Consider the following 11,684-nt stretch of genomic DNA (forward strand, 5'->3'; position numbering starts at 1 on the left):
TTCCAAGTAACTTAACTGCATCCCAAAACAAAGCTTGATAATATTTATAAGAATAAAAAGATACCCAGCACCTAAGAGGCAAAATTCACAATGTCTAGCATCCAAACAAAAGTCACCAGGCATGCAAAGCAGCAGGAAAATGTGACCTATAATTAAGAGAAACATAGTTGAAATTGATCTGGTCTCAGAGCCAAACGCTGGCTGGGCTTGCTTTAGTTTCCTGTTGTTGCCTTCACCAAGGTGGAGCCCTGCTTTGGCATCCTAATGTAGGCAGTGACCCAGGTCAGTCTTCCTCCTCCCATGGGACAGCGATGCTCCCCCACTTTCTGCAAAGGAATTCGACTTCTCGATGCCCCCAAGGACATGCCAGGAGCTGTGATCTCATTCAACATTCAGTTTCTCTTCTTCTCTTGGTCTACAGAGGTATTTTTTTCTTGCTTTTGAACATGGCTATCTTTTTAGTTTCCTACTTTTGCCGTTTAACTCTTCTTGCCATGTGTGTAGAGCACAAGGGAAGCTTCAAAATGTGACCTTACCATACCACCTTAACTGGAAGTCCCCACCCCTTATTTCCTGAAACTCCTCCTCCGCTTTCAAAAACATTACTCTCTTTTGGTTTTTTTCTCGCCTATCTGATGACTGTCTTTTTCTCTCTGAATCTCCCTTCTCTGTCCACCCATTAAATGTGTGGGCCTTTAAGGGTTCCATTCCCCCCTTACTCTAGGATGAAGGCTTAATCTGAGGCTTTGTAGGTTTATGATCCCCTGAAATTTTACAAAAATTCTGATTTTTTTTTCAGTCAGGAAAAAAGTTATAAATGGTATTTAAAGCCAGATTGTATTTTTATAAGGAGAAATCTCATTACTGGGATGTTTATAGCCAATGTAATTCTTCAGTTATTTAGAGTTAACTCTGGGTTGGGACAAGCATAGTGTAAGGAAATAGATATATAACCTACATTTGAAAACATGAAATACTTTCTAGAAGTCTAATCAGTTCATTAGAAATGTAACTGGATCTCTGTAAGTGTTGATTCAGGGAAAAACTGAATTGTTAAAATGAAGGGCAAATAAGGGGTTATGTGCATGCCATCCATTAATTATGGGTAAAGACTGGATTATGTTTGTGAATGTTTTCAATCACCAAATATTTAGGCAGTGCCTTTCACAGGTAGTGAGCGTGAGATACTGGGAGTATCCAGATGGAAAAGGCACAGCCTCTGCCTTCGCTGAATTGACAGTTTAGTCTTTTTATTTTCTCATTAATTATTTTAATTCTGTTCCTGTCTTCCCTAAAGGAAGTTGCCTGCATGTGGCAACCTAAGAAGGAATAAGGGCAGGGTGATGACACAGGCGTGAGGATACCTTATCCAATTCTGTTTCCAGCATCCTCTGGGAGTGCTCCTTGGAGACTGAAACCTACAGAGAAATGTAGCAGCGCTTTTCCCCCTCGGCAAGCTAATTGGCTCATTATCCTTGCTAATTGGGCAGAGCGGCACAAATAATCCAAAGGGAAAGAAAAACATCAAGAAAAAGTGGGCACGTTTCCCAAAGCACCTCCCTGTTCTCTGATCATTATGAGAGCTCATTTTAGAATTGGAGGTCAGAGAGGCCTGGGGCTCAGGAAACACATTTGTATGTCAGTAAGCCAGGACCCTCTTTTACAGAAGGGACTGGTTGACAGAGTGTACAGAATCCCTGCTCTCTGCCACCATGAAGTATCTATTACATGAGAACTTCCTCCTGGCGCCAGGCGGCATTTAGTTTTCACGTGATGTTCTAGAGAGAATGAAGGGTGAAGCGGGGGTGGGGAGGGTTGCTAAAATGAGAGTGACTCTGAGCAGGGCCCACCCTTCGGAGAGGGCCTAGGACAAGAATGAGCCCCCAGGAGAAGGAATGACAATGATAATGTAATAACTAACCTTGTACAATGTTGAACAATTTCCAGGGGAGTTCGTGCAGCTGCAGGGGCCCTGAGCCACAGACCCAATAGGCAGAAATATCCTAATGTCCACAGCAGAACGTGTCACATGGTGGGATGTCATCCTCTCTCAGGTTAATTCCACGCATAAACCCAAAGTCTTGGGACCACACACTGGAGACCAGGGCTATGTGCTCCTTTTCAAGGGATGTCGCGTAATAGAGTGTTTTCACGCTTTCAAATTATTGCCAATAAAAATTAACGGTAAAAGAAAAAACCTCCCAAGACAGAGTTTCTTAGCTTTTGCTTGAGAATGAAATATGACTGCTATCAGGCCCGTGAGCCACAGTCCAGATTAATTTGTCCTTCAGGATTCTCCAAATCAGTGAAGCCTAGGGACTCTGCAAATAGGCCTCCAGAGGCCTTACCACAAGGCTTTTCTTCCTGAGAGCTGGGCTGCTGTACCTGGCTAATGGAGTATTCAAAAGTCATTTGCAGAAGACTCGCAGCTTTCCAGTTGGAATCTGGGATTTGCAGAATAGTTACATTTACCTAACACCTACTGCTTAAACAAAAATCTTTTCCAAAGTCACCTGCATTTTTAGCTGTCAAGACACTCAATGAAGATTTTTTTCTTCTGTCCTAAATGGCAGAGAAAAGTCAGGTCTCTCAGGCTCACCACCTTCCCTCTCGCCTTTTTTATTCTTAACTCCGGCTTTTCTACCTCCAGCCTCCGCCAACCAAATGTGCCTAGATCCTGGCCTCTCTAAACAATAAGGCCTCACAGGGGTCCAAGAAAGCAGAAGTCTGGCCGCAATTGTTGGATAAATGAGCGAGGGGAGGACTGGTTGTGTCTAGGGTGAATGAGGGCTCCTCCCGCGCGTCCCACTGTTCCCAAGGGCGTCTGACCACGTGGCTGGCTGGGTCCAAGTGCCGGGAGGTCCTTTCCTTCCTGGTCAGGGAGCTCGCGGATACTCTGGATGACCCCAGGGCAGAAGCTTCAGGGAGATGAAGAAACCTGTCAGCCTAACTCCGCGCTCCCACGTGACCGACCACCTCCGTGGGACCGCACACCGCGTGATCTGCCTACCACGTGACTTGCGCACGGACAGACCCGGAACCTTCAGCTCCCTGGCCTGGGCCTCAGAGTTTGTACTCAGGGCCACTTGGAAAAGGCCAAGGAACTGGTCACTGAAACCCTCTCTGGTGTCGGTGAGGCGGCCCATCCTGCCTGGGGAATGGAGCCCAATGCCTCTTTGTAAGTGTTTTGGGTACAAAGGGCCGCGGAAATCCAAACCCACTGGCAGCCCTTCTCAATGCCTTCTCGGGTTGGGTGACTAGGTGGGGTGCGGTACACGTGGAGAGGTGCAGGCTAGATGGCAAGGATTAGTGAGATGAGACATGCTGTCATCTATGCTTCCTACATTAGGGCGCTTTTTCCCACGAGAATGTACTTTCTGAGTGGGCGGGAGTCGGTCTCACCAACACCTGCCACAGCAAACACTAGACCTCAATACACAATTGCAGCATTAATCCCTGAATCACCCAATGGAAATAGAAATAGAACGTGAGCCACATCTGCAATTCCAAATTTCTAGTAGCCAATTCTAAAAATAAAAAGTATGATTTATTTTTAATAATAGACTTTCTTTACCTCAGCATATCCAGAGAATTATCAATGTTTGACATAATTTTAAATATTCACGGGATATTTTTCTTTTCTTCATATTGTCTTTAATATCCAGTGTGTATTTTACAACACTGTATATAAATAGCCACATTCCAAGTGCTCAATAGCCTCATAGGACTGGTGGCTTCCAGATTGGCCAGTGCTGATTTAACTCTGTTTTTCTAGATCAAAGGTATGGGAATTTCTTCAGCCAGCTAGGCAACCCAGAACTTCAGGAGGCCCTGAGGCGATACCTCTAGGAAAGTCATATGGGAAATGCATTTCCATAACGACTATTTCTTAAGCACCTATTTTTTTATTTTATTTTTTTTGTCTTTTATTTATTATTTTTAGGTCCACACCCACGGCATATGGAGGTTCCCAGGCTAGGGGTCTAATTGGAGCTGTAGCCGCCAGCCTACGTCACAGCCGTAGCAACATGGGATCTGAGCCACTTCTGCAACCTACACCACAGCTCATGGCAACGCCAGATCCTTAACCCCGCTGAGCGATGCCAGGGATCAAACCTGCATCCTCATGATTCCTAGTCAGATTCATTTCCACTGAGCCACGACGGGAACTCCAAGCATCTACTTACTACATCCTTTGACTTGGTGTCCACAGGGTATAGACACAGCCCTTCTCCGACCTATACTCCAAACAACTTGGCCTGGTCCACTTCACACTTCTTTACCCAGTACTTACTTCAGAGTTGGAAAGGGGAATGGCGTTAAATGACCTTCTTGTCTATGGCCTGTGATTTTCAACCACTCAACTCTTCCATTTTTGAAAACAGAAATCTGCATTTTAAATATTTTAGTAAATTAAGCACCTTTTTGGTGTTACACTTAGTATAGTGGTTCTCCACCAACCATCTCGTTGAGTCCTTTCAGTAACTGCTGTAGAAGTTTTATCCCAGTTTTCAAATAGGGGAAGTGAGACTTGGAGAAGTGCTGTGACTTTATGGTGAGAGAGCTTGGAGAAAGAAAATATCGGAGTTCCTGTCGCAATGCAGGGGAAACGAATCCGACTAGGAACCACGAGGTTGCAGGTTTGGTCCCTGGCCTCGCTAAGTGGGTTAAGGATCTGGTGTTGCCATGAGCTGCAGTGTAGGTCATGAAGGGAGTTCAGATCCTGTGTTGCTGTGGCTCTGGCATAGGCTGGCAGCTACAGCTCTGATTGGACCCCTAGCCTGGGAACCTCCATATGCTGCGGGTGCGGCCCCCCCCCCAAAAAAAAGAAAAGAAAGAAAATTTCAAATGCAGTCCCATCCATTTTTCCCTCAGTGAAGTCTTTTATGAGGCCTGTGGAAAATGTCTACCAATGGAACGGTGCACGTCAGACCATAGAAGTCTGCAGTTTAAAGCAAATGAAATGTCAGGTGCTGTCTGAAATCCAGAACAAGCCCTGGTGTCCAAAACTTTGGTCACTTCTGGGCCCAGACCCTTATTAGGTGGGTGATGTTGGGGAGTGCAGTTCACAGTAATGAAAATAACTAGCATTTATTGATTTTTCTCCCATGCATCAGGCTGTGGCTCAGGCAATTTCTCATATACTTTCCCTTCCCAACTATTAGATAGATATTTCATGTTATAGATTAGTTATCTGGGCCTCAGAAGAAGCAAATTGCTAAAGGTCACACAGCTGATAAGCAGGAGAGCCAGGATTATTAATGTATCAACGATTATTAAATGTATTAATGTTCGCTAATGTAACTTTAACCCCATCTCCCATTAAATACTTAAAAAGGGCATCTTAAAGAATTTCAGAGTCATCAAGATGTATGTCACAGATCTAAAAGGTTGTAAAGCATGGGCAAATAGACATTGCTTTCAATGTGCTTTTTTCTTAATTCAAAAATGAAGCTTTTATTATTTATTTACAATGTGGGGTAACTTACCAAAACAATTAAAACAACTGAGTTTACAAAAGACATAATTGTACTTCACTGCTCAGCTCATGGAGGTTTTGTAATCATTGAAAAAGAAGGAAAAGTAAATGCATGTTGAGAGTGTAAATAAGTGAAAAATGTCAGATATAATTACAAGCCTGTTAAAGCAAACTGCAATTATATACTAACATGAAATGTATATGAAGATGCATTTCTTTCTTTCTTTTTTCCACACCAGTGGCATGTCAAAGTTCCTGGGCCATGGATGGAACCTTCAGCACAGCAGCAACCTTCGCCATTGCAATGGCAATGCCAGATCCTTAATCCAGTGAGCCACAAGAGAACTCCAAAGACACATTTCTTTATCTTCATTAGGAGCCCGCAACTTGGGGGGAAAAAAGGGTGAAAGAATGAAAACATAACTAGAAAGAAATGGAGGAAAAGGGGAAATAAAAAACCACAAGAAGAAAGAAAATGGAGAAAATAGCTATCTTTCTTGTAAAAGATCAGGAGGGAGGAATGGAATAAGAGAGACAAGGGAGGGGAGAAGGGAAGAAAAGAAGGAAGGAAGAGAAGAAGATGGAAAAAAAGGAAAGAGCTTTGAAAAGAAAGAAAGAAAAAACCCACAAATTGTCGGGGGCAGGCAGTTCCTTCAAAAAAAGGAATCTGGCCATGACCCGCTTAGCGTTGAGGCTGGGTACTGTTTTTGCGGCTGTTTAGAGAAAAATCTAGCGCGCTCTCTGCCATTAATCTTTTCTAAAGAAAGACTTTGTTCTGCACCTGTATAAACAATCCCGATTTTAAAAACCTATACGCCTGTCTCTAATGTGTGAGACTGTATTTATACTGATAGCTTCAAGTCATCAATAGGCGATGCAGAAAGCTGCCTGAGATCTCCCTTTTACATCTTTTTCTCCCCCTCCCCGCCCCTTTTGCTTTTCTCCTTAGCCAGGCGCATCTTGAGTCAAGTTCAAGTTCAAGCGTTCCAGGACAGATTTCTACGCTCTGTCAAGTACTCTCTGCATTTTCCCAGCGCAGAGAGAACTGAGAGTAGCGGATCTTTTTACCGTACTGATCCCAGGGGTGTCCCTCCCCCAACTCCACCTCCACCCCCAACAAAATGACAAAATATCCAGGGAGAAAACCTCTGCAAGAGGGGATGAGCGGGAGGGGTTTCACGAAACATCCCCACGGAGGAGGCAGGGCCTGGGAGACGAAGGTGGAACAATGATGCCTGAGTGATGAAGTCAGCCGGGACCAGCCACCTGTTGCAGCACTTCAGGCTCAGAGCCCAGCGCATTTGTTCTGCTGGAAGAGCCGGCGGAGTAAGGCTGGCCCGGCGGCTTCTGCCCGCTCGGTCCTGGGCTGACTGCCCTTCTGTCTCCCTAAGCTTTGCTCAGCTTGGGAGGCTCAGCTTGGGCTTTTAGGGAAAGCACAGGTAAACACCTAATTCAGGTATGAAGACTGTTTCCTCAGTGTAGGACGGAGCAACTAACCAGATCCCAAGCTCCTAGAATTATTTAATCATGTTGTGTTGTTTTAGGTTTGTTCGTTTTACTCAGTGGGCAGTCACAGGACATCTAGTCCAGTGTCAGGCAACAGCTGGCACTGGTGTCCACTTCCAAAACGAAGCACACCTCTCCAGGCCACGTATTACAGAGGCCCTTGTAGTTAGAAAATGAGACCTCAGTTATGTTTTGTCTCATTTGAGGGAAGGGGCATACTTCTGGGTGCTGTTTTGTCATTTTTTAAAACTTTGGATGATTTGCTGACTTAGCATTCTGCATCCGGGAAGCTCTCTTCAACACACTATCTAAAATAGCAATCGATTCCCTAGCTAATAACTCAAAAGAGCTGGGACAGGATCCTCTATCTTACACACTGTGGTATTAAAACAAAATTAATGCACAGAACTCTCAAGACAGCAGAAAACAGCAGATCTGTGCTGTGTGGATGGGAGGCAAGTAGCGACTGCAATATCGAGGGGCCAGGATGCTTCTGGGCCCATAGGCTACTTACCAGCCTGTTGATTTGGGGTCCTTTACTTAATATCTATCCGGGCTGCTGAGCTTCAGGTTCTGCAAAGTGGGGACAATAACATTTAAGTCACAGATGTTTGAAAATGAAACGAAGCAACGTAGACGAAAGTGCTTCGTAAACCATGAAGGGACGCTAAAGAAAAAGAGGCGAGGACAATGAGAGGTAGTTCGAGGATTGTTCGGGTGTCGCCTGTTTGGCTTCTGCTCTTTTGTCGGGGCCAGGCTTGGATAAGCAGTCGTACATTACGAATGATGAACTTGGAAAACACAGTTCTGCTGAAAAGACTTGGGAAAGAAGCAGAGAGGTCGCGATCCTGGGGTTTCCAAGTGTCTGACAATCTTCGCCAGCGCAAAGATCAGTTGGGGGTGGAAGTGGGGTGGATATGAACAAGGTCCCCTCCTTTGCTCATCCTGCGCACACTCAACTCGAACTGACGGATCCTGGTCGGTGGGGCCCAGGGGCCCAAAAGGCTCAGCGAAGACTTCCCCTTCCCCTCCCCCACCAGCAGATCCTCCACACTCGGAAAAGCGGTCCCCACCCCTTCCACGCCCCCGCCCCACCTCTTGTCCCCCCTCTCCAACCCCCTCTTTTTTTGCCGGGGGTGGTTTGTTCCGAGGAGTACAGATAAATAGTCCTGTCAAAAGGCGCAGCGCGGTGGTGCGCGCCGAGCAGGGGCCAGGGCGCCGACTTCGCCGCCGCCCTCTCTGGGGTCAGCGGCGGGGCTCGCTCTCGCGGCTACGCGCTTCCCGACCCGGTTTCTAGTTCTCTCCAGAGTTCAGCCTGACCCCCGCCTCCGCGAGGGAGCGGAAGGCGGACACCGCGAGACTGGCCTGGGGGAGGAAGGCGGGGGCGTTCGGGACTCAGCGATGTCCACCGGCTCGGTGAGCGACCCCGAGGAGATGGAGCTGCGGGGGCTGCAGCGGGGGTACCCGGTCCCCGCCTCCAAGAGGCTGCCCCTCCGGGGCGCGGAGCGCAGCTACATCTCGCCCAGTGACAACTCATCGGCAGAGGAGGAAGACCCCGACGGCGAAGAGGAGCGCTGTGCGCTGGGCGCGGCGGGCGGCGCCGGAGGCTGCAAGAGGAAGCGGCCCCGTGTGGCGGGGGGAGGCGGCGGCGGCGGCGGCAAGAAGCCCCTCCCGCCCAAGGGCTCGGCCGCCGAGTGCAAGCAGTCGCAGAGGAACGCGGCCAACGCCCGCGAGCGCGCCCGGATGCGCGTTCTAAGCAAAGCCTTTTCCAGGCTCAAGACCAGCCTGCCCTGGGTGCCCCCCGACACCAAGCTTTCCAAGCTGGACACGCTCCGGCTGGCTTCCAGTTACATCGCGCACCTGCGGCAGCTGTTGCAGGAGGACCGCTACGAGAACGGCTACGTCCACCCGGTGAACCTGGTAGGGGAGCCTCGCGTGAGGCCCGTGGCTAGCAGCCGAGAGATGCCCAGTGAGCTCCCAGGCTCGGGCAGTGTCTGGCCTCTGGGAAAAATCCGAAGGCGGTCGTGGGGGAGATCTGGTATGGGTGGTGGGGAGGCCAGTTTAGTTTCTCCCAAATCGCAGGAGGGACCAGCCATTTTCCTGGAGGAGAACCATCCACCCTCCTGTGCTTGCATCATTCTGATGATTGTTAAGTGGTGCTTTGCCCAGTGACAGCTGTTGGCTAATATCCTGCTTCCGGGGTGAACCAATTCCATCTGAGTCCGCTATCCCGTTGCAGATTGAAAGGCAAATCTCGCTTTCCAAACTTCCAGTTAAGAGTCTGACAGGTTTGAATCAACCAGCCCTGCTTTCTGAAAGGAAAGAGGGAAGGGCGAGCTCTTTTTAAAAGTCATTGGATTTTTCAATTATTGAAGAATAGCAGAGGTTTCCCCACAAGGGATTTGTCTGGAAAGTCCCTCTCCGACCTGCCAACTCTCCGGGCTTGAGAAAGATCATATCCCAATTTCTACTTGGGACGAGTGGCTGCTCATGGTGGTGGGTGTGTGTGTGTGTGTGTGTGTGTGTGTTGTAGGGAAGGGAATTAAGCAACAAAATCCCCAGTTTATGCAAGTTTCGCGGAATCGTCGAGAGGGCAGCATGGACGGACATCTGATGTCTCATGTAATCAAAATCCAGTAAAATTAAACTCTTAACTGAGAGGAAAGATGCATAGATTACCAGAATACTGATAAAATCTGAGCTACTCAAAGCCAGGGATATGCTAGGGTTCACTTTAGAGAGCGGTTTCAGCTTGAAATGGTTTCTCCTCCAGTGTCTGACGACCTTTTTGATTTTACAGACGTGGCCCTTTGTGGTTTCTGGACGACCCGACTCTGACACCAAAGAAGTTTCCGCAGCCAGCAGGTTATGTGGGACCACCGCTTAGATCGAACTCGAACTCACTTGACGGGTCTATTGATTAAGCGCCTGTGTTTGGGGGTCAGGGAGAGAAGGGAAACTGCGCAAGAATCCGCGGAGAACAGGAAGAAAGACCTATTGGATTCTCCTAGCCTCCCCCACCCCGGAACTGTGAAACCTAGTGGTGGCGGGCCTGGGGGGGCCGAGCCTGAGGGTCGGCGGCGCGGCTGTCATCTCAGGGCGGGGACGGCTAGGCTGCCGCAGGTCTGGGCAAAGTTCACGCGCGGATTCAGATCCAACCTCGAGCTTCAGCAGTGTAGACTAGCCCCGCCGCCGCAGACTGAGCCCAGCGCCTAGCCACCTAGGGGTTAGTTTCCAAGCAGAGCCCGGTACACACGTGTGATGGCCTGACTTTGCACAGCCCTGGCGTCTCAGGGTTGGCAACGGTTAGCACGCGCACTCAGTGTTCCGCTTCAAAGACAGAGGTCTTCACAGGAGACCTACATCTGGGCGTGTTTTTAAGTTGCAAATAGTGACGTGTGGGATACCTGGGCTGGGTTTGCATTCCACGAGTCTGCGCCATCCCCACCCCACCCCCACCCCCTGGCGGGCGGACGACGCCCTTTCTGGGCGGGAAGAGTTGGAGGCGTGCTTTCAGAGACCTCCCGGGTGGGTTTTGCCCCGAGCGCTCCGGGCGGTTTGGCCTCCAGGTGCGGTCACGCCCCTTACTACCCTCTCTTCCTAACCTGGCTGCAGTGGCAGCTCTCTGGTTCTTGGCTTGAGCACCCCTTGTGTCTCCTCTTCCTCCCTTCCCCTCCCTCCCCCTCCGCCGCACTAACTTGGCTCGGATCTGCCTTGGAGCCTCACTCTGCTCCCTCTTCCTGCGCCTACTTGCTGCGCCCTCGTCCTAACCTTCCTCATCCAGTCTCCCCTCTCCAAGCTAGTGTGGCTCCCGCCTCCAACCCCGCCTCCCTGCGCCCCCCTTCTTCCTCCCGCGTGAGGATCGCGGAGCGGGCCGCTGGGGCTGTTCGGTACCTAGTGACCCAGCTCCGGGGAACGCGCCGCTGTCCAGACTGCACCATCACAGTAACTAGCAAATGTAAATAAATTTATTTTTTTATGAATAATAAAACGCATTGTGAAAACCAAGTGCCCTCGGGGCGTCAAAATGTGGTCTTTGTTGCCCCGGACTGAATTTGCCTGGGAATTAATTTAAAGGCGCCCTCTCGGCTGTGGATGAGAACTGGACCATTGTCAGCGGAAAAAGAGATGATCACCTTTGGATTACTGCCTTTCCAAATATGACTCGCCTTCATTTCTGTGATTCTGATTCTTCTTCTCAAGGCGAAGGTTACAGGAGGGCAACAACTGGAGGCTTGTTGGACCTAAAGAGTCTTTGGGAGCCAGGGCCATGGTAAAAGGCATACACTTTTCAAAGCAATATAGTGCATTTCTTTCTTACACACACACACAGCTTTCTCCAGCCCCAAACACTCCAGTGCTAACAACTGCAAGTAGTTCAAGAATCCCCTAGAGCCCACACACCCATGGTGGGGGATTGGCCCTCAGGTCTAACTGGCAGAATAAAACCACAATATAAGGCACCAATTTGTATTTCAGTAAAGCTTTTCTTTTTTTCAAATAAGGTTTACATAGAATTTTTTGACGTCATCACCTGCACTTGTCAAGGGAAATAATAATTTGGGACTCCCATCACATGGTTTTTTAAACACAGGTCTTTTTTTTAAGGAGCATCCTCTTTATAGAAACCTTAGAAAAATTTAAAAAGTGTGAAGGATAAAACTTCCCAAACAACTGCCTGATTTGGGGTGTGTCTGTT

At 48.6% G+C, this 11,684-nt stretch overlaps 1 protein-coding gene and 1 long non-coding RNA gene across 2 annotated transcripts; one reads left to right on the plus strand and one right to left on the minus strand.

Moving 5' to 3' along the window:
• Positions 1-5,430: 5,430 nt before the first annotated feature.
• LOC146403843 (uncharacterized) lies at positions 5,431-9,126 on the minus strand. Its single transcript, XR_014843693.1, has 2 exons — positions 7,500-9,126; positions 5,431-5,865 (listed from the first exon to the last, which is right to left on the minus strand). It is a non-coding gene; the product is annotated as an uncharacterized LOC146403843 (long non-coding RNA).
• On the plus strand, positions 8,174-10,993 carry MSC (musculin). Its single transcript, XM_003125595.5, has 2 exons — positions 8,174-8,905; positions 9,786-10,993. Exons 1-2 carry the CDS (start codon positions 8,387-8,389, stop codon positions 9,870-9,872), a joined length of 606 nt encoding a protein of 201 aa, XP_003125643.1. The 5' UTR covers positions 8,174-8,386; the 3' UTR covers positions 9,873-10,993.
• Positions 10,994-11,684: the final 691 nt, after the last annotated feature.

Source organism: Sus scrofa, chromosome 4 (assembly GCF_054392235.1).
Source record: "Sus scrofa isolate SSC_HxYL_T2T_F1_AM1 chromosome 4, Sscrofa_HxYL_maternal_Yorkshire_Landrace_v2.0, whole genome shotgun sequence".
Lineage (NCBI taxonomy): Eukaryota > Metazoa > Chordata > Mammalia > Artiodactyla > Suidae > Sus > Sus scrofa.